Raw genomic sequence first — 21,773 nt, 5'->3', positions numbered from 1 at the left:
TGGCAAATTCTTTTTCTCAGGAAACTTAATCCTAGTTGGAGATATGCAGTAACTGAGTAAAATGTATAAGAAGTAAGTAAAATGATGATGAGTGCTTGGGAGAAAAAGAAAACTGAGAAGAATGAGAGAGAGCTAAGAGTGGCAGGGTGGGGAGGGGAGGGAGTTGGACTGTTTCCAATGGGTTGGTGAGAGAAGGCCACAGTGATAATGGGACATTTGAACAAAATGCCCGTGAAGACATAAGTCCTGTTATGGCTGCCTGGGGCATGAGTGTTCCAGGCACGTGTAATTGTTAGTAAAAAGAACCTGTGGCAGAAGCACGCCTAGATTGTTTGAGGAACCACAGAAAGTCCAGTGTCGCTGGAATACAGTGGTCACAAGATCCTAGGGGTGGACGTAGGAGTAGGGTGGGGTGGAGATCTTGTAGAGCCTTGAAGACGATTACGAATGCTGCTTTGAGGCTAAGTGGAATGAAAAGTCACTGGAGGATTTTGAGAGAAGGTGTTGAGGGAGGCAGGTGTTCCTGTGGAAGCCTTGTTATGTGATTATTGTAGTGATCCAGTTAAGATATGGTGGTGGTTTAATTTAGACTAGGGCAATGGCAGTGGGAATGATGACAAGTGATCAGATTCTGGATGGATTTTGAAGATGGAGCGGACAGGGTTTGCTGTGGGATTTGATGTGAGGTTTGAAAAAAGATAGGAACTGTGAATGACTACAAGATTTGGAACTAGAAAAATGGAGTTGCCATTTACTGAACTGGGATACCTACAGGAGGAACAAGTTTGGTGGAAAATCACAGTTCAACCTTGGACCTGTTAAGTTTGAGCTGCCTATAGGACATCCAGTTGGAGATGTCAAGCAGGCAGTTGGATATACAAGTCTCAGTTTCAGGGGAAGGAGAAAATGTGGGAGTCATCCAGTAAATATATGTTATTTAAAAACTATAAACCTGAATAAGATTACCCAGGAGAGAATATAACTAGAGAAGTCATCAAAGGATTGGGCCTTAAGTCATTCTAAGATTTTAAGGTAAAGCCCCTGTTCATATTCTTTGCTGTTGTTTCTCCATTGGGGGGGGGCAGGGTAAAGGTGGAGTAGGTGTGCATTTCTAGATCATTATTAATTTGTAGGCATTCTTCATATAATATGAGACAATGGCTTGTCTTTTAATTTTGCTTACAGATATTTTGTTGAATAGCAGTTACTAATTTTTTAAACTTTTAAATTCCAGTGTAACTCACATATAATAAAGTGTATAAATCTTAAACGTAAAGGTCAGTTCAATTTTACAGAGTAAATCAACTCTGCAGCAACTATCCAGAATAATGCACTCGATACCCTGAAGATTGCCACGGGGGCTTTTCTAGTCATTACCACTGTCCAGAGTTAACCATGATTTTGAATTATATTAGCAGAGATTGGTTTTGCCTGTTTATATAAATGAACTATTAAGGAATGTATTTTTTTTTGTATCTGGCTTATTTTATTAAACATCACATCTGTGAGAGTCATTCATGTTCTTAAGGTTAGTAGCATTTAATTCTCTTGTCATTGGTATAATATTCCATAGTTAAGACTGCACCAAAATGTTTCCATCCAACTATCATTGATAGCTGGGGCTTTTCACTTTGCAGCCATTACCAAAAAAAAAAAAATTGGTGGATATTTGGTGGTGTTTTTGGTATGCATTTCTGTGTAGAATATACCTACAAGTGGAATTAAGTAATACTGGCACGTGGTCTTCCAAAATGACCACTAAAATACATTGCCACTAGTAGTATACGAGATTTCCTCATTCCACGTCTCCAACAATTGGTCTGTAATTTTTTAAACAGCTTTATTGAAGTTTAATTGACATGCAGTGTATTGCACCTACTTGAAATAATACTGTTTGATGTTTTGACAAGTGTGCACTCATGAAAATCTGCATTATCAAGATAGTTGTCCTACCCACCACCCTGAAAAATTCTCTCATGGCCTTTGGAAAGGCCTTCATTCCATTCTTTCCTGCCCTGCGTTTCCCACTTTGAAGGCTCCTGCTTTAACACACAGCACCATCTTGACAGGAAGCCCTGGTTTAAGCCCAGGAAATTCTTATAGAAGTAGCTTGGCATCCATCTTCAAACTGACTTTTAGAGAAGCTGGGCAAGGTTCTTTTTTTTTTTTTTTTTTTTTTTTTTTTACATTTTATTTATTTTTGAGAGAGAGAGAGAGAGCGAGCACAAGTGGGGGAGGGACAGAGAGAGAGGAAGACACAGAATCTGAAGCAGGCTCCAGGCTCTGGGCTGTCAGCACAGAGCCTGATGCAGGGCTCGAACCCACAAACCATGAGATCATGACCTGAGCCAAAGTTGGATGCTTAACCGACTGAGCCACCCAGGTACCCCTGGATGAGGTTCCTTCTAACTCATTTGTAAAGCAAACTGGGCCAGCTCTGTTAGCATTAGGTTAGTGTTGCCTAGTGTTGCTAGGTTAGTTAGCATTAGGTTTTCTGTTGCTGTGGCTTTCAGGCAGGGTTTAGGATGAAACAACAAAGTGTCATCAAATAAGTATGCTCAAAGAAAAAAGTTTGTCTTTCTAAGTCAGATTGTTAACAAGAAAATTGGAATTTATGTCACAGTGGTCTTGTTCTTGACTATTTTCAATGGAAGATGTATCTAATTAAACCTAACGATAGTTATTTTAGCTGTAACTAGAACTTAGACATTCTCGTTTTATGGAATTATATGTTTCAGCTGAGTCAACTAAGATACGAGTATTTCCATTAACTTTTATTATTAAGTTAACTCAGTATTCCCACAGTGAAAAAAATCCCACAGTGAATTGAAAACATCTATTGATAAAGTTGGGGTAGTCCAGTCAGTCAGCCTTGTATACTTCTCGTAGTGGTTATGTAATGTAGCAGTTTTTCAAATACAAAATAAATTCTTGGCTATGAAAGTAACACATTTAGGAACTACCTGATTTAAACTTAGTACACAAATAATTTTTTTTTAATCTTTTTTTCCCCCTGTTGTGTAGTGAATAAAGAAGAGTAATAACAGTTCTCTTATAGATGTTGCCAGTCTGGGTTTAAGGCAGAGAAGGTCTGAACATAAAGTAAATGTAGGTCCAAGTTTATTTGAGAGACTGTGATTGTTCCTTTATCAGCTCTCCAAGTAGAGATCTTGATCACAGATTTTGTTAAATGTGAGGTAGTATGTAAAATGAATGATATGTCCTGATTAAAAATGATATTGGTGTTACCAGTGAATATCACATTGGAAGGGACATCCTGGAAATGCAGCTTTTGGTGTTTTTGTCCTATAAATAACAGAAACAAGTTAAAAGAATTATGGAGGTAAATTCAATTCCTGCTTTAGAAAAAAATACCACAATTTCTAAGTTAGGTGAAAAGGCTAGCTTAAATTTTGTGTTTAACTAAATCTCATATATATTTGTAAATTTTCTAGTTAAAGTAATTATCGCAGTAGGGCTAATAATAGCTTTAGTATGAATAGAAATCCTTCACGGGAGAGTTAATATCTGTGTTTTTCATAAAACTTGCTATCATTCCTTCATGTGACCACTAATTGAATTTGTGACACTATCTAAATTAAAGATGTGACCTCGGGTTATCTGTTTTCAGTTATACAAGATGCAGTGTAAACATTTTCAACTCCAGATTTAATCATTTTTTTTCTTTCTTATTCCCTCCTTCCCTAGTAATCAAAGCAAAGAAGCCTTCATTGACTGGGCAAGATATGATGATTCACAGGATCACTTTTGTGAACTTGATGGTAATAAAATAAACTATTGTAATTAAATTCTGTTCACTCTAATCCTTTTATAAGAACTTGAAGTCAATGAAAATATACTCAGAATTAGAACTTGAACACACTGGATGTTGCTGTGTGGACCTTACTATTGTTCATAATGGCATTTATTGAGAGGTTATGTTCCAGACCCTGTGCTCAGTGCTTGAAGTGCGTTATTTTTCATCTTTGCAGTTACTTTATTTTTAATTTTTTTTCACGTTTATTTTTGAGAGAGAGAGAGAGCGCGCGTGCAAGTGGGGGAGGGGCAGAGAGAGAGAGAGACACAGAATCCGAAGCAGGCTCCAGGCTCCGAGTTGTCAGCATAGAACCTGATGTGGGGCTCAAAGTCATGAGCTGTGAGATCACGACCTGAACTAAAGTCAGTGCATATCCGACTGAGCCACCGAGGGGCCCCTTTGCAGTTACTTTAATAAGTATCTGTTATTTCATATCCAAGGAAATGGAGTCTCAAAAAGACTAGCTTAGCCAGGATCACACAGTAGCAAGAGGCTGAGATGGGATTCGATCCCAGATCTGAATCCCATATTTTTTTCATCATGACATACCATCTCCTGTGGACCTCTATTTCAAGCCACTTAGTTTAGGTCTGTGAACATATAAACATGTTCACAGTGGAATTTTCTGGAGGTCTCAACAAACTAACATAAAGATACCCTGCAGTATTGGGGAGGACTCTAATTTGACTTCCTCATAGCCCTCTTGCCAAGAGTCTGCAGAATGGTACAAAGAGAGGGCACTATTTACCAATAACTACCATGACTCCTATGGCAGAAGGGAATTGGAGTGACTCAGAATTTTTTCTGAGGAGAATATTTCCAAGAGTTTTGTGCTGAGTAGGCTTAAATCATTCATTTGGCCTCTCTTCACTTTTTACCTTTATATTGTGGGTAGTGGAAAAGAATTTGGGATAAAGCCTGCCCATTTGGAGATAGCAGAAGTTCCTCTGAATTCTTAAAGCATATAGAGTGGTCATACTGCTTTCTAGAGGTTTTTGGAAGATTCGTCTGTAGAACTGTGCTGTGAATCCAGTCTGTAATGGAGTAAGTTACAGTGAGCTGCTACAGTAGTATGGGAAATTGAGACAAAGCCAGGAAGTGGAACGTTCTCACCATGGTTTATATGGTTTCAGCAAGGACATTTTTAAGGGATCTGAAAAAAGTGTCTTTGGGTATCATAACTCCTGTTATGATATTTAGAATCGCCAAAGGTTTCGTCGAAGCAAGCCACTGTACCTGGGTTAAGAATTAACATCACTGCTTACTCTCATTTGCTCTTGGGTCATCATTCTAATTACATTTAACGTTCAACACTCACGGTCACTTCCTGCCAACTTATTTTACCTGTTCGTTATTAAAATAAAAAATTTTCAGTAGTGCTTAGTTGACAGGTTTTTTACATTAAAAATCATTTCTGTGAATATTTCTCTCAGTAAATGATATCAATATATATTTCTCTTATGGGTATTTAGTAAACAATACTACTCATTGGCAGGGATCACCTGATATGATTAAATTGATGTACTCAATTACCTCATCAATATAAATAGTATTAACTAATTTTTTGACATTAGCTCCTTCTATTGTAAAAATGGAAGAAGTGTCCTAAAAGAATTTACATCGAATCATCCCTTAAGATTTTTAGGATGGTATAATTAAAATAATTAGTGGTGTTTATATTTTGTGTAGTCCTTAAACATGTAAACCGTTCTGCTAGTTGGATTACCACTGCTCTTCCGGGCAGTAATGTTCGTGTGTCTCCCAGTGATTTATACGTACAATTTTTAGTAAAAGGTGAAAGATGTATACAATCTGAAGAGAAACCAGAGTATTATATGTACAATTTTTAAAAGCCCATCAGAGTAGCTTTAGAGTCACTGTTGAGTAATTTCAGTTACACTCACTGGATCAAAACAACAAATCTGAAGAACAGTCACCCCGTTTACTGGAATGTGTTTATACGCCCGTGTGCTTGGCTGCTTTGTTGTTGTTCTGTGTTTGGAAAGGAAGATGATCTTCATAGATCAAACGGTAGGTTTTTAAATAATTTAGCGGGTTAAGGTAAGCTGCTTTCCCTGCTCATTTTGTCGTCGTCGTTGCTGTCTTTATGCATGGCTGGCTGCTGCTTTTGCTTCAGGTTTCTGCTCACATGTCACCTCATCAGAGAAGCCTTCTGTCACCTCCCTATATGAAATGGTAACCACTGCCCCTCTCTGTCTGCACTGCTGCCTGCTCTCAGACCACTGAGAACTACCTGAGCGTGCGTGGTGGGTTGTTTAGGTTATCTGCTTGTTGTCTGTCTTCTCCAGCTACAGTGAGAGCTCCTCTGGTCCACTACCACACTCGTGCCCAGAACCGTGCCTGGACATGGCATATGCCACCCTAGTGCCTAGAACAGTGCCTGGATGTGATATATGCCACCCTAGTTGTTTATGTGGTATATGCCACCCTTGTGCCCAGCACAGTGCCTGGACGTGATACATGCTCAATATATATTTGCTGCATGACATTGTTGGTTCAGATATAACTGAAATAGTGTGATTTTTACTTTTATTTTTTCCATTATAACATTAATTTAAACATAACGTAAATTTAAAGTGTTTAAAACAGTAGTTTCTGAATCTGGCTGTGTATCAAAATTATTTGGGGACTTTGTGAACTGTAGGTTCTCCTCAACTGAGTATACTTTAACAGTGCATTACTAGCAATCTGGGATCAAGCTGGTGATGGAGGGTTGTAGGCTCAATCCTGAGTATACAACAGGACTTTTTATCCGTGTCCATACGCAGAAAGCCTGTGCACTAAGTTGGGGTACCAGCACTGGTGTGTTTGTAGGGGGAATGCGACCTATGTATGCTGCCCCCCACCACCCATCTAGATGTCACAAAGTTCTTGCCAGTATGGGTCAGGGGTGGACAAACGTTTTCTTCTGTAAATGGACAGATGGTAAGTACTTTAGACTTTCTGGACCATATGGCTTCTATTACAGCCACTCAGCTCTGCCATAATAGTGTGAGACAGCAAATGAACATGGCTTGTGTTCCCATAAAACTTTCCTTACAAAAAGTACACACTAGACTAGATGTGGCCTTTGGGTTGTAGTTTGCTAACCCCATTCTGTAGGTCAATAAGACCCACTTTTTCATCGTTTGAAAAAGTAATAAAATTATTAAAACCACTTTTGATTTAATTTAAGGGAACATACATTAAGAATATTGAGGTGCAAGTTTTAAATTAAACGTTGATATAATTGACTTTTGTGATTTGTCACTGCCTTAGCTTACATTTTTTTTTAAGTTTATTTTTCAGAGAGAGAGAGAGGGTGCATGAGCAGGGGAGGGCCAGAGAGAGGGGAGAGAGAGAATCCCAAGCAGGTTCTGCACTGTCAACCCGGAGCCCGACACAGAGCTCCATCTCCCAAACCGTGAGATCATGACCTGAGCCAAAATCAAGAGCCAGACACTCAACTGACGGAGCCACACAGGCGCCCAAAATTACATTTTAAATCCTTGTACTTTAATATCTAAATCTGTTTGTTTTATCTTATTGGTTGGTTAGTTGCTTTTGTTGGGTGAAGGGGTTGATAGCAGTCCATTGTGTGCATTTGTAGGTGAGCCTACAAATGTGTAGGCTTACATGCACACACACATTCTTTATACATGTGTACATACGTATATGTCCATGCATATAGGTGTTTATGATATGTTTAATATTGTAAAGCTTATGTAAAATCAATTTTGCAAATGAGTTTAATTGTGAACAACTCAAATTAAAAATCTGTAACAGAAGCTAGTGAATTGTAAAACTTTTGTTTGAACTTTCCTATAAAAGTCACACTTTGATTCACTTCATAATTTGAATCTTTTTGTAATGAAGATTTTTTAAATTAGTGTTTTTAAATCTTGAATCAATCCATGTCCATGGGCAGTTTCTGTTCATCCATCTGTAAATTACCTATTTTCTCTATCTTGGCTTGTATAGTGGAATGTCTATATAATGTTAGGGCTAGAAATAGAGGCAGTATTCTTCATGTTTCTGTTGTCTGTAAGTTAGATATAACTCATTTAGTAATGACAAGTTGTAATTATCTTTGTATTCCTACTTCCTTACAAAAGCCAAGTAGTTCTTGGAAGGTGTGCATCAGGATTCCATTTTACTCTTAATGGTTATGGGTAATCTCTGTCTGTGGTCACTGAATGGTTAATGAATATTGTTAGGTAATGAAAAGAAGAGGGGCCGTATTTTAATGACTGTGTTTGGCCACTGTTTTAAGTCAGTGCCTGTATACCATTGATTTGATCTCATGACACCAAAAGGGAGGAAACATACAAATAAAGGAATACATCTGGGCCAACATATATAGCGCTCCAGCTTACATGCATTATGAATCATACACTTGGGAAGCGTGGTCAGTATAATTTTTCTATTTCTAGTACAATATATATTTAGTAAAATAAAAAAAATGGTTGCAAGCATGTGTGTAGGTGGGTGTATGCATAGGGAAGAAATAAAATACTAGAACAAGTTATAGTCTGTTTGGTCATTTCGATCCTGGGGGGTTAAAACTTAAGAATAACGAATGCCTCTAAGAAGGGGAGGTGCATTCCATTACTGAAGAGAGTATCGAGTATCGGAAGGAAAGGGAGGAGTTGTTTTTTCCTCTCTCTCAAGTGTAAGTTACCCTGGGTCAAGTATAGTCACAAGTGTGCTAACCATTCTACCATTCACATTGGAGATTACCTGAAAAGCTGGCCTTTCTCTAACCTTTGGGTAGTTCTGCTTGTGTTATAATGTGAAATTTCAGATAACTGGTGACATAGAGGTGGTTTTTATGACTTGTTTCTTGTTCAGATGAGCGATCCCCAGCTGCTCAGTATGTCGACCTGTTGCTGAACCCAGAGCGTTACACTGGCTACAAAGGGCCCTCTGCATGGAGAGTGTGGAACAGCATCTACGAAGAAAACTGTTTCAAGTAACTGGAGGGAAAACGGCTGAAGGGAGGATGGAGTAAGGGGGGTATGGTTCTGCAGGGAAAACATTACATACAAAAATCAAACCGTTTTATGACTGAGTTTCACACTTGCTTTTTCAGGCCTCGATCCGTTTATCGTCCCTTAAACCCTCTGGCGCCTAGCCGAGGTGGGTGTTTCATACATTTTCATGCTTTCAGAGATTATTTACAAAGTGTCTTTGTAACTAAACAAATTTTGAGTGAATTTTCAACTATTTTATGCTTTTCTTAATTTGAATGGTCAGAAGTATAAGATTAATTCATGGGGCGCCTGGGTGGCTCAGTCGACTAAGCATCCAGCTCTTGATCTCAGCTCAGGTCATGATCTCACAGTTTGTGGGATTGAGTTCCACATCGGGCTCCTCACTGACAGTGCTGAGCCTGCTTGGTTCCCCTGTCTCCCTCCCTGTCTCTGCTCCTCCCCTGCCCCTTTCTCTCTCTCTCTCTCTCTCAAAATGAATAAACATTTGGAAAAAAGTATACGATTAGTTCATAATTGAGTCTCAAGGTTTCTATGTGTTTTATTTAATTACTGACATTTATTGAGTGCCTGATCTGTGCCAGGCCCTAACGTAGGAGTTCTAGGTGAAATAAATCAGAATATATGAGTAATGCTTATATATCAGAGGTTTCCTGGGGAACTCTTAAAAATCTGGATTTCCAGGCCCTATCCTCTACCAACTTAAGTCAGAATCTTTGGGATTAGCCCCAGGTATTGTATTGTTTTGTTTTGTTTTGTTTTAATTGTCCAGGTGATTCCAATATGCAGGCAAGTTTGAGAACCAGTGGCTTATAACGTGCTTCTCAGACTTCAGGTGTGCGTATGAAGTACCTAAGGGCCTTGTTGAAATACAGGCTCTGATTCTGTAGGTCTTGGGTAAGGCCCAAGATTCTAACAAGCTCCCAGGTGATGCCTAGGGTTCTTGCTGATCCATGTAGCACATTTGAGTCCTAAGGATGTAGAGGAGTCAGAAAGTTAGGTTGCCTGCAGCTTTACTCTAGACCTGCTGTGTCCAAGCTTTACCACTTGACACACTGGGCTGTATTGAGGACGTGACATATGGCTAGTGTAAAACCAAGTTTGACATTTTTCTTAATTTGTTTAAATTTTAAAATGGAAGCAGTGTAAAATCCTTCTACCATGGAACAACTTTATTCTTTTGATAGGACTGCTTTAACTCTTGCCTCATATAATGTACAGTTGTTGTAGTGCATGTATACTTTTTACTTTTTAAAACATGGGTATTCAAAAAAACTAGTAGAAATTTTTATTAGAAAAAACTTTACGCATGTGGCTAGTGTTGTATTTCTATGGGACAGCATTGTTGTAGACAGTTGGAGGTTAATCAACGTGAAACTACCTGGGCACATCTTCAGTCCGCTCTCAACAAGGAGCCAAACTCTGTTAGCAACTCTGTAATTGACTTGCACTTTTGATGTTTTCTTCAGACCAGGATTGATTTTAAGAACTTGGATTTCCGCGGTCTAGATTTGTATCTTTAAGGCATCTTTAAAGGTTGACTGAATGGACTGCTTTTAGCTACTCTTTTACAATGTAGCAAATGTTCTTTGCTTAGGGGAGAAGGGAATTGGATCATGAAAAGGGTGTGCATGGTTTCTCATCCTTTGTCTGTTTTGCTACTTTGACCTTACAATTTATTATAAAAGTGGAAACGCAAAAGTTATATAAAGTAAAAAGAGAAGGCTCCCCCCACACCCACCCTGGTCCACACACTCTGTTCCATAGTGCAGATCTTGAAAGGCATTCTTCAGACCTTTTTTATGATTAGTTTTTTGTTTGTTTTTTAGGATTGGAGTTCAAACATTAAAAATTGAGGTATAATTGACATACAACATTATATTAGTTCAAGGTGTAGAACACAATGTTTACATGTTTGTATATATTGCAAAATGATCACCATAGTAAGTCTAGTTAATATCTGTGACCATATGTAGTTACAGAATCTTTATTCTTGTGATGAAAACTTTTAAAATCTACATCCTTACCAACTTTCAAATATGCAATACAGTGTTGTTAACTGTAATTGACAAGCTGTTCATTACATCTCCGGGACTTACTTATTTCATACCTGGACGGTAGGTACCTTTTGACCACCTTCACCCATTTTGTCCACTCCCTACACCCTACCTCTGACAGCCACCCGTCTGCTCTCTGGATCTGTGAGCTTGGGGAGTTTTGTTCTGTTTTGTTTTGAGATTCCACATTTAAGAGAGATCATACGTTATCTGTCCTCTGACTTCTTTCTTTCAGAGTCCATCCATGTTGTCACCAGTGACAGGGTTTCCTTTCCTTTATGGCTGAGTAATATGATCACTTCTTTTTTTTTTTTTTTTTTTTTTTAACATTTATTTATTTTGTGGGCGGGGGAGGGAGAGGCAGAGAAGAAGAGAGAGAATCCCAAAAAGTCTCCCCTGCTTAGCACAGAGCCTGACATGGGGCTCAATCTCACAAACCAGGAGATAATGACCCGAGCCAAAGTCAAGAGTCGGACGCTTAACCGACTAAGCCTCCCAGGTGCCCTCGATCACTGGCTTTTAAGGCAGAAGATATAGTTAATTTAACAAAACCATCACATCCCAAGAAATACTTCATGTCCATATTATGATAAATTAGAGGTGTGAGACCACTGGAAAGATGAGAGGAAGGAGAGCACCACGTAGGAAAAGATGGGAGGCAGATAAAGGGGGGGAGAAACAGCCAAGAAAGAGGGGAGACAAGGGACGGGGGGGGGGGGGGTCCCAGCCACCAGGTGAGGGATCCATGCAGTAATTCAGTAGCTCTGGCCGATGCTCTTTGAACACCATCTCTGCTGAAACTGCTAATGTCGATTCACAGCTCCTCAGCCGTCTCCACCATGCTGCTTGCTGTTCCCCAGCCATACAGCTAGGCATGTACAACTGGCTTTCCAACAGTTTCCACAGCAGAACCTTCCTTTCTGAAAATGAAACCTTGTATCGGAATGCCACATACAGAGCTGACAAAGGCAGAGCTGCTGTGGGTCCCTAGAGCCCAACCTTCTAGTGCTTCTCCATGTCTGGGGAGCTCTGCAGCACCTGCAGTGAGGCTTTTGCGGATGACAGTTTGGGCGGTACTTTTATTAAGGTGTGTCCGTGCTGAGGAGCAGTACCTGAAACTAGTGATCTTCAGGAGTATTTTCAGAGGCTTTTAAAACATTTTTTTATTTATTTTTGAGCGACAGAGTGTGAGCAGGGGAGGGGCAAAGAGAGAGGGAGACACAAAATCAAAGCAGGCTCCAGGCTCAGCTGTCAGCACAGAGCCCAACGCGGGGCTTGAACCCACTAACCGGGAGATCATGACCTGAGTTGAAGTTGGACGCTTAACTGACTGAGCCACCCAGGCACCCCCAGAGGCTTTCTGATATTTATTGTATAAAACATCTGTGAAAATTTTGTACCTTTTGGCCTCCATTCTTATCAAGAAGTCTCATTTGGAAGATCACTATACACTGACCAAGGTTCATAGTATAATTAATAATTTAACACAGTAAGTTTTAATGTTGTTAATTAAATAGGTTTAAAATCTGAACTATGGAAGACAGTTTCTAAAATCCTGTTTATTGTTTTCTCTTTTAGGAGAAGATGATGGTGAGTTAAAACTGTTCTATTTGGGTTTGCCTCAAGTGTAGAGAAAATGTTTTTAGTGATCAAAATTTGATTTTTCCCTCTATTCCAAAGAAAATGTTTATCCTATTTTTCCAGAAATAGCCACCAATGAATGGTGACAAAAATAAATGTTTTATAATGTATATTTACCCTATGTTTGAAAGATGTATAAATTCCATCTTAAATATTTAGTGTAGAAACCAGGATTACAAGTTCCCCACTTTGTGGTTATTATAATCTGCTTGTATATGTTCTGTAGAAATGGAGACAAGATAGTTTTACCAGATAGTTTGTCTTGTGCCTTTGTTTTCTTATTGTCTTTGTAATTTGTAACCTCTGTTACAGTAACAAGTAATCTGATGAATAGTAATTTGCCACCAATTGATTACTCCAGGTTACCAAATGAATATCAGTCATAAATTGCCCCCAAACAATCAAAATAGTTATTTCCAGTGGCTGTTTACTTCTCTGTGCTCAAGGCAGTGATGAGCACTGTGCAAGGTAGAAAGATGTGTGAAAGATGATGCCTTGCCCTACAGATGCTGACAGTGTGTAGCAGGAATGACCAGCACTGCTCATAAGTAATGGCAAAGGAGTGCTGCACACACATAATAAAACAGCAAGTGAGCTAGCTCTTTAGAGGTGGGACAGATCGTGTCCCACTGATCTGGAGGCTTAGTGGAGGAAGTGGCATTTGAGAGGAGTGTTGAGTAATGGGACAGGTTTAGGCTGATAGAAATTGGATCCTGTGTGCTATTAGGAGGAAATAGCATGGACCAAGGAGTTCAGAAGAGAAGAGTCCAGCGTGTTTGGGGAGACCGTGTTAGCAGTAGGGAACACTTCATACAGCAGTAGTTTAAGTTGGGGGAGAGGAGCAGAGGCCATTCTTGAGGATTGGGGAGCTCAACTTTTCCTGATAGCGTTTGGGGTTTCTTGAGTAAACAAGTGAGATTATGATGAATGGTCCTTAGGCAGAGTATGTGGAATAAGTTCATCTGTGGGAAGATGTTTGTGTAGTTTTGCAAAGTATGAAGACTCTCCGGAGACAACGTTATTCCCCACTATCTAATTTATCCCCTAGACTCCTTGCTCAGCTCATCTATGTGTTGAGTTTTTCTTCTGCTTTGCTTTTCTCAGGTAGAATAAAGATAGGTAACTCACAAAGTCTATTTTGATGAACTAGATTGATGTTTATTGGCTGTCATTTTTTTTTTTTTCTAGTCAGAACAGCATTGGTCTAGAAATCGCTCTTTTAGCATTAGTACACGGCTAAGTCAGGTCCTTCCATACTTTAGGCATTGATGTTCCTGAAAAATTTTTTAAAAATTAAGGGATTTTAAAATTACCTCTTGCAATTTAGGAGTTCTAGAGACTTGAGGAAATGTATCTAGCTTTACTGCTCAGGAAAAAATGGAATAATTACTAATTTGATTTTTGGATTATAATTCACTTTTTTTTCTAGAAATTTTAAGGCATTATATGGCTGTTATGAAAAGCAAATTTAAGATTGTTAAACTCTTTCACCACCATACTTAGGGATGTTTAAGCCTTCTAATGAATAATATTACATAATATTTGCTGAAAAATTTCTTAAAAATTTTGCTTAGTCAAGTATCATTTATAAGAAAATTTTCCCAAAGTTACTTAAAGTACTTTAGGGCTTTATTTTCTAGAACCATATGCCTATTTTTCTACTTCACATGAAGCAGTGGCCATTTCTAGAGGTGTTCCTTAATCTGTCGTAGGAAATACTTTATGTGCTTAATTTATTCTGATTTGTAGGTGACTGTTTAAAATATTTTAACCCAATTCTGTGTGTATCTTTTTTTTTTTAAAAGGAGAATCGTTCTACACGTGGCTAGAAGGTAAACTTACACATCTGCATTTTAAATTTATTAGTCTCCTATAAAAATGTATGGATTGATTGAATATATTTTTGTAAGTTCAGGATTCATTACCTAGACAACTAATTTTTACAGTGTTGAAAGAAAACAACAGGGGCGCCTGGGTGGTGCAGTCGGTTAAGCGTCCGACTTCAGCCAGGTCACGATCTCGCGGTCCGTGAGTTCGAGCCCCGCGTCAGGCTCTGGGCTGATGGCTCAGAGCCTGGAGCCTGTTTCCGATTCTGTGTCTCCCTCTCTCTCTGCCCCTCCCCCGTTCATGCTCTGTCTCTGTCCCAAAAAATAAATAAATAAACATTGAAAAAAAAAAATTAAAAAAAAAAAAAAGAAAGAAAACAACATATTGTAGGTTGTTGTATTTTAGGATATAATTATTTGAAAAATTTGAGGTTATTGGTCAGCCAAAAATAATCAGCATTAGGGAGATATACACGGCATATACTGTCCTCGGGTTTTCATAACTGGCTCCTCGGTGTTATTTTCATTCTGTTTGTACCACTCATCCAGACTGCTTTCCTAGTAACCATTTTGCAAATTTGCTTTGTAGGTAGAGACCTTCTTGTTGGAAGGAAGTACTTGTTATATATATGAAAATGAGGGAAGGTACATTTGATTTCAGAAGATTAAACAATGTTTACACATGTTAAGATAGTCTAAACTTGTTTAATTAAAGGATAAAGCAATGTAGCTCCCAGTAGATACTTTGAACTCTTACATTTTTTGGTGTTGAAAATATAAATACTAGTAATGGAAAACTGAAGCATTCTAGGATTTTAACAACTTCAGTTGAAAACTGGATATATGAGGGGTGCCTGGGTGGCTCAGTCGGTTAAGCATCCGGCTTAGGCTCAGGTCATGATCTCAGGGCTCGTGGGTTTGAGCCCTGCGTCGGGCTCTGTGGTGACAGCTCAGAGCCTGGAGCCTATTTCAGATTCTGTGTCTCCCTCTCTCTCTGACCCTCCCCCGTTTATGCTCTGTCTCTCTCTGTCTCAAAAATAAATATTAAAAAAAAAAACTGGGTATATGCTTTTTAAAAATTTACCAAATTGTCATTAATTTATGAAAGCAAAAGTTAAAATGTGTCGGTGAAAGATAACCAAGTTGAATGATACAGGAAATCATAACTGTATAGGAACTCTGCAGAGTTAAACTAAGTACTTTATTTTATGTTTGCTAATTGGTGATGTTACCTTGTGAAAATGATTTCTCTTTTTTATTTTTATTTATTTTTAAATGTTTATTTTTTTTGATAGCGCAAGCAGGGGAGGGGCAGAGAGAGAGGGACACAGAAGATCAGAAGCGGGCTCTGCGCTGACAGCAGCAAGCCCGATGTGGGGCTTGAACTCAGAAACCAAGAGATCATGACTTGAGCCATAGTCAGACACGCAACCAGCTGAGCCACTCAGGAGCCCCCTGATTTCTCTTTTTTAATGTAGTATGTACCTGTGTTGGCCATTATTAAGGTGAACATTATTGGTGTGCCAGTACTACTAGGAATTATATTGATGAATGGCCTATGTGGAAGAAAATTCTTAAAGATACAAATTGTGAAGAGTAGTATTTAGGTTGAGAGAGGTGGTAAGGGACTCTGAATATTGATAATGGAGGATGAGAATGAGATTTACGGGCAATATTGAATTTTCTAGGGTATTCTTTATTAACCACTTTTCTAGTGTCCTACTGATGGGACTCCCTGAATACTGATACATGGTTTCAGAGAACACTCCTATATATAGGCAACTGATTGAACTTTTCTGAGATCTAGTTCGCTCATCTGGGACATGAGATTAACAATGGCCATCCAATTCACCTACACTGTACGTGTAGATGATGCCTGTAAAAATGCCTTTGAAAATCACTAAACAACGTGCAAATATCCAATAATACTGTTACAGTAAATCTAGCCCTTTTGTGAGAGAAAAAATTACGTATCCGTGTCCTGTAATTCACTTGTTGAAAATGAATCTGGGTGAAATTAAATCCAAAAGAAAGAGAACCATTGTCTAAATTGGATAGTTGAATTTGCTCTGTATTTTTAGAAATAGAAATCGGTAAATTTTGCCTTTGTAAATCAGCTTCTGTAGATGTTACTTAACATGACTGTGATGGCTTTGTCATGCCTGCCAGCAGACTGCAGGCAGGAAAGAGCTGTCCAGCAATTTCCCACAAGGTGTGCTGTGTGTTTTATTGGTACACTCAGTTGGCACATCTTCTATTATTAACCATTTTGCTTAAAGTTTAAAGTTACCTTATTTTCACAGTTTACGGAAAGACATTTCTGCTCCTTCGCACTCCTCACCTGTCCCCATTCCAAGTAAAGGGTTTTGAGGGCTTTGCAAATTAGAATGGTCTCCCAGTCTGTGTTCTTATTTTTAGGCATATGAATTTTCACAAGCCGTGCTTTGCCTGTTTTCCCTTCTCTGGTCTTTAGACACTTTACTGGCTGTAAACACTGCTTACAGAGGTGCGTTAGAAGGAAAAGAAAGTGAACTATACATCTGATCATTTTGCTACTTGGTAACAGATTTAATGAAAAGTTTTACTAGAGGAAAAGTTAGTACTTAGTAGTTCATTAAACTTGTTCATGATGTTTATATGCCTTGCTACCATGAGCATTCAAACTGGGCCATATACTTTTAGGAAGAAGCTGCAAAAAAGAACTTAATTTCTACTTTTTGGTCTCCATCCATGACAATGGGAATATTCTAGCAAGAATTCTAAATTAGGGAATGAGATCTCAAAAGAATTATATTTTCCTGTTAAAAGCTACTTGCTTCACAGCCATATAGGGTAGAACATCGGGTAAATTGAAGATCTAAAACATCTTGGGGAAAATGCAAAGCCAGTCGCATATGTACTCTTACATTTAAAAAATCCCACAGCTTACAAGTGAGGTTTTTTCTTAGTTCCTTCCCACTGTTGAAGTTCATTTTTCCTCCACGGGGAGAGTTTACAAAAAAAAAACAAAAACAAAAAGCAAAAATGACAAAAACAAAAAATCTGTTGGATGGTAAGAGAAGGAAAAAGCCAAATGCTCTGCATTCAGTGGATTCTTAAAATCTAGGTTTTTGCATTTTTATCTATTCCAAAAATTGTCTATGAAGAATATTTTCTAGAATTTTTTCTTTTTTTTTGTGGTTAAATATACATAACAAAATTTACCATTTAAATATGCGTAACATAAACTTTGCCATCTTAATTATTTTAAGTTTAGTGGCGTTAAGTACATCCACAATGCGTAGTACTTTTGTAGTAAGAGTAAAAATGGAGGTAGGGGTAGGATAGGGTAGTGGAATTATCTTGACCTCTGTTTGAGCAAAAGCCTGTGTGGCTTAAGGCTACATAAAATCATTTTCCATCGTATTCCTGTATTCCGTCTGATCTGATTCTACTCAGAGGAAACAGTCAACCTACTTTTTTTCCTTGGTTGAAATTCCTGGATTACTGTTTCCCAGGTTTTGCCTCCTTACCAAGTGGACCATATAGTCCAGTGGAACTAGAGGATTGTAGGGTGGAGGATTAGTAAGACACACTAAAGAATCCGGAGGAAGAAGAGAAATGGAATGCGGTCTCGTCTTCCTCCACAATCAAGTAGGGTCGGAGAATCGACAGCCATAGGAAAGGGAAAGGGAAAAACAGCTGTTGTTAAGCCAAAGCAGTGGCTTTCTAATTATATTGGCTTACAGTTTAGCCCTAACCCATGAAAAGTCTGTGCCACTGCTTTCTGAGTAACGTGGGAACTTGTCAAGTACACCCATACTGCTTGGAGCTCCAGGGCCCAGCATTTTCTGTCTTACTCTGCATTAGGTTAGCATGTGCATAACTCCATTCAGAAGTCAGAATCTTCTAGTAAGAGAATCTTGATCTAATCATTTTGTTATTCCTTGATTATTTTTAATTTCCTTGAACCTTAACTTTAAAAATAAGCCTGTGTACTGAATCTCCTTGATTCAGTATTTCCGTTATCTAAATGGATGTGATTTCTTTTTCAATTTTTTTCTGAATAGGTTTGTGTCTGGAGAAGAGAGTCTTCTATAAGCTTATATCGGGACTTCATGCTAGTATCAATTTACATCTGTGTGCAAATTATCTTTTGGAAGGTAATCCCATTTTTATGTAGAAATCTTCTATTGTAAAAATTGTTGGGGGTAGATAATATATTCTCTAGAGAGGGAAAAAAAACCTACTTATCAAAGGTATGCTATGTATTTCTCTTTCTCTGTAGAAACGTGGGGTAAACCTAGCTGGGGACCCAATATGAAAGAATTTAAACGCCGCTTTGACCCTGTGGAAACTAAAGGAGAAGGTCCAAGAAGGCTTAAGAATCTGTACTTTTTATACTTAATTGAGCTTCGAGCTTTATCAAAGGTCGCCCCGTATTTTGAGCGCTCAATTGTTGATCTTTACACTGGAAATGTAGAAGAAGATGCTGACACAAAAACCCTTCTACTGAATATCTTTCAAGATACAAGGTAAGAATATGGTTTCACTCTTATGTGGATCCTGAGAAACTTAACAGAAACCCATGGGGGAGGGGAAGGAAAAAAAAAAAGAGGTTAGAGTGGGAGAGAGCCAAAGCATAAGAGACTCCTAAAAACTGAGAACAAACTGAGGGTTGATGGGGGGTGGGAGGGAGGGGAGGGTGGGTGATGGGTATTGAGGAGGGCACCTTTTGGGATGAGCACTGGGTGTTGTATGGAAACCAATCTGACAATAAACTTCATATATTGAAAAAAAAAAGATACAAGGTAAGAATTGACTATCAGCAATCTGAAATTTCTGCACTCTGAATATGAATGAGGTAGTGCTTGAAATACAACAGAAACTGATTCCTGAAAGCCAGTTAGGAAGAGGGAGGGTCACACGTGAGAAGGAAAATGCTCAGAAGGACAGCAGAGCAAGTAGAACAGCCTGTCCACACTTGCAAATGGCCTGTATTTTCAAACATAACTTTACATTTTATGTGGTGTCAAAGTTTAATGCTGTTTTAATGTATTCTGCCAGTTTTGTATTCTTCCCATTGCTGTTTAAATTCAGATGCTGCTATAAGGGGGTTAGCATGAAGGTAGATACCTGAGGGACTGTTGTTAGCTTGACCTTCTAGAATAGAACCCCTTTTAAAAATGCTGAGTTTGTAAAATTTGAGTTTGCTGGTTGTTAAAATGAGCATAATTTAAACATGCATTAAATTATGCATTAAATTTTAAAACCTTTTTTTAAGAGTGTTGCACATTTTCCACATAAATTGCTTTTAAACTCATTTTTTGAATTATTTTTTATCATGTAATTTCTTTAAAACAGTCTTCTAAATTACAAAGCCATGTTTATGTTGTTTTACTCTTTGATTGAGTAGTTTACATATGAGCTGTTTGCCACCTTCCTGTGCTATTGAACTTCACACACATGTAAATTATGACGTGTAAGCATTTGTTCAAGGGACAGAAAATTCTGCCAGAGCTCTACTGCCTAGTACTTGAATTTTTCGTCTGTAACTTACAGTCTTGTCATTTCATCAGGTCCTTTCCCATGCACTTTGATGAGAAGTCCATGTTTGCAGGTGACAAAAAGGGGGCCAAGTCATTAAAGGTAAAAAGTTTGAGCTTGGGGGCTAGGGTGGGGAGCAGTTTACTGGCTGTGTTTTAATCCTGTCCATCTGAACTCTTTCCAGTTCTCTATCTTGTTGAAGTTGGTCTGATTGGATTTTACTACAAATGACACAGAAAACCTCTTCTCTGTACTTTTCAATTCCCCTTTTCTCCTTTCTGTTCTGGCCAACTCTCAGTGAATCCTCACTTGTTACTCTGACCAATGAATATGGAACCTTTGTAGATGTAAATGTCTTTTTAAAGGTCTTTATCTTGAGAGCAAGTTTTCTTACTTTAAAATCACAGCGTGTCCTGTTTTGATTCTAAAATCGTGAACTGTTAGCCATTTTGAAGGCAATAAATACCGTATTTTTTCTAAAGTTTATTTAATGGGATATCTTCTGGAATGTTCCAGTTTCTGGAACTATTATGTCTTTGTCTTTATGGACTGACCTAAAAGGCAAAAAAATTACCTGCTAACCTAGGATATCAGAAGGAGACTATATTTAAGGAACCTTATCAAACTTCATGTTAGCAGCTCTGTATTTTCATTTGCTTACAGTATGTTAGGGAATATACTGTACCCTTAAAATGTTCATAAAAATAGTTGAAATGGACTGGCAAATAGTCTTTTAGTACAGCTCCACAATCCTTTATAAGCAGTTCTGAAATCCAGAAAGCTCCAACACGGTAATGTTTTTCTTCTGTTTGGTGCAAATTAATTTGTTAGCAAAACCTGACCAGAACTGATACACGAGTATTCATAGTGTTTTTTAAAAATTCCGCTGTATGAATATTCTTACATTTTGCAACAGAAACATTAATGTATTTGATGACTAGGTTTTGCCACACACTCCGGTGGCATGTTTCGTAATAAATCCTGTATGTACTGTATTTCTGGAATTTGGAAAATTCTGAATTCTGAAACACATTTGCCTCGGAGATGTCTTAGTTGTGGATATACTACAAGAACTACTAAATTAGCACCGAGTGATGCTTCACTCTGGAAGGGGTTTCTAGGGGCTTCTGAAGTGAAGTAACAGTCCCCTGTATACTAAATACAACTCTATTTTAGTTTTGGAAGATTGTTTTGTTTGATGATTATTTGAGGGGCATGTTGCTGTTGTGGTATGTAATGTAACATTAATATGTTTTTGTATTGCTGCCTTTTTTCTAAGTATTTATACAAATGTTATACTTTTGGATAACTGGATCTTTCTGTGGAGGAGGAAGGTGGGAGTGAGAAAGGAACTAGCTTTCAACTAGAAATTGCTGGAAATTGTGTTTGCTGTTTTTCAAAGGGTATAAAGGGGGACTTCAGTTCACTTTTCCATCTGCTCCTGAGAACACAAACTATATGAGAATGGAGAGCAGAGGACTTGTGTTCTTTCTGTTGTCTTGTGGCTGGGATACTGCTTCTTGGGAACCCTTTGGGCAGCCAGACAGGGCTTCTGGTGGCCAGAGTTTTCAGGCCGCTTGCCTCTAGCTTCATACAATAAAATGTTTACCTGGGTACAATGAAATGAAATTTATTTTCTGTGTTTGCCAAATGCAAAAGATGAGGAAACTCTCTTAACTAGTGTTAGCCTCAGAGGAGACTGATCTTAGAGTCCTAGAAACCATGATTTAGAGTCTCTCCTGTGTAGGAAACAATTACAGCACAATACAAGGTCCAGTAGGCAGCTGTCCCTGCAGAGGCTGTCTAGCAAATGTGAGGATCGCACAGCCCTGTGATCACCGGGGCTGATGGAGCACCCATTACAGTGTGTGGTTCTAAGGGGAAGGATGAGAATTGATCATTGGTCTAAGGCCGG

The 21,773-nt window shown here is 38.4% G+C and overlaps 1 protein-coding gene across 1 annotated transcript in view; it reads left to right on the top strand.

The window, feature by feature from the left end:
• The window catches only part of ERO1B (endoplasmic reticulum oxidoreductase 1 beta), a 61,664-nt gene that overhangs the window by 29,523 nt on the left and 10,368 nt on the right, over window positions 1–21,773 (top strand). Inside the window, exons 6-13 of the mRNA XM_027046960.2 lie at window positions 3,709–3,782; window positions 8,669–8,789; window positions 8,910–8,956; window positions 12,444–12,455; window positions 14,312–14,338; window positions 18,382–18,474; window positions 18,600–18,846; window positions 19,891–19,960. Coding sequence (XP_026902761.1) covers window positions 3,709–3,782; window positions 8,669–8,789; window positions 8,910–8,956; window positions 12,444–12,455; window positions 14,312–14,338; window positions 18,382–18,474; window positions 18,600–18,846; window positions 19,891–19,960 — 691 coding nt within the window. The remainder of the gene's footprint in view (window positions 1–3,708; window positions 3,783–8,668; window positions 8,790–8,909; window positions 8,957–12,443; window positions 12,456–14,311; window positions 14,339–18,381; window positions 18,475–18,599; window positions 18,847–19,890; window positions 19,961–21,773) is intronic.

Source organism: Acinonyx jubatus, chromosome D2, assembly GCF_027475565.1.
Source record: "Acinonyx jubatus isolate Ajub_Pintada_27869175 chromosome D2, VMU_Ajub_asm_v1.0, whole genome shotgun sequence".
Taxonomy (NCBI): domain Eukaryota; kingdom Metazoa; phylum Chordata; class Mammalia; order Carnivora; family Felidae; genus Acinonyx; species Acinonyx jubatus.
The sequence above is the reverse complement of the archived record's forward strand: the minus strand, read 5'-3'. Positions and strand labels throughout refer to the sequence as shown.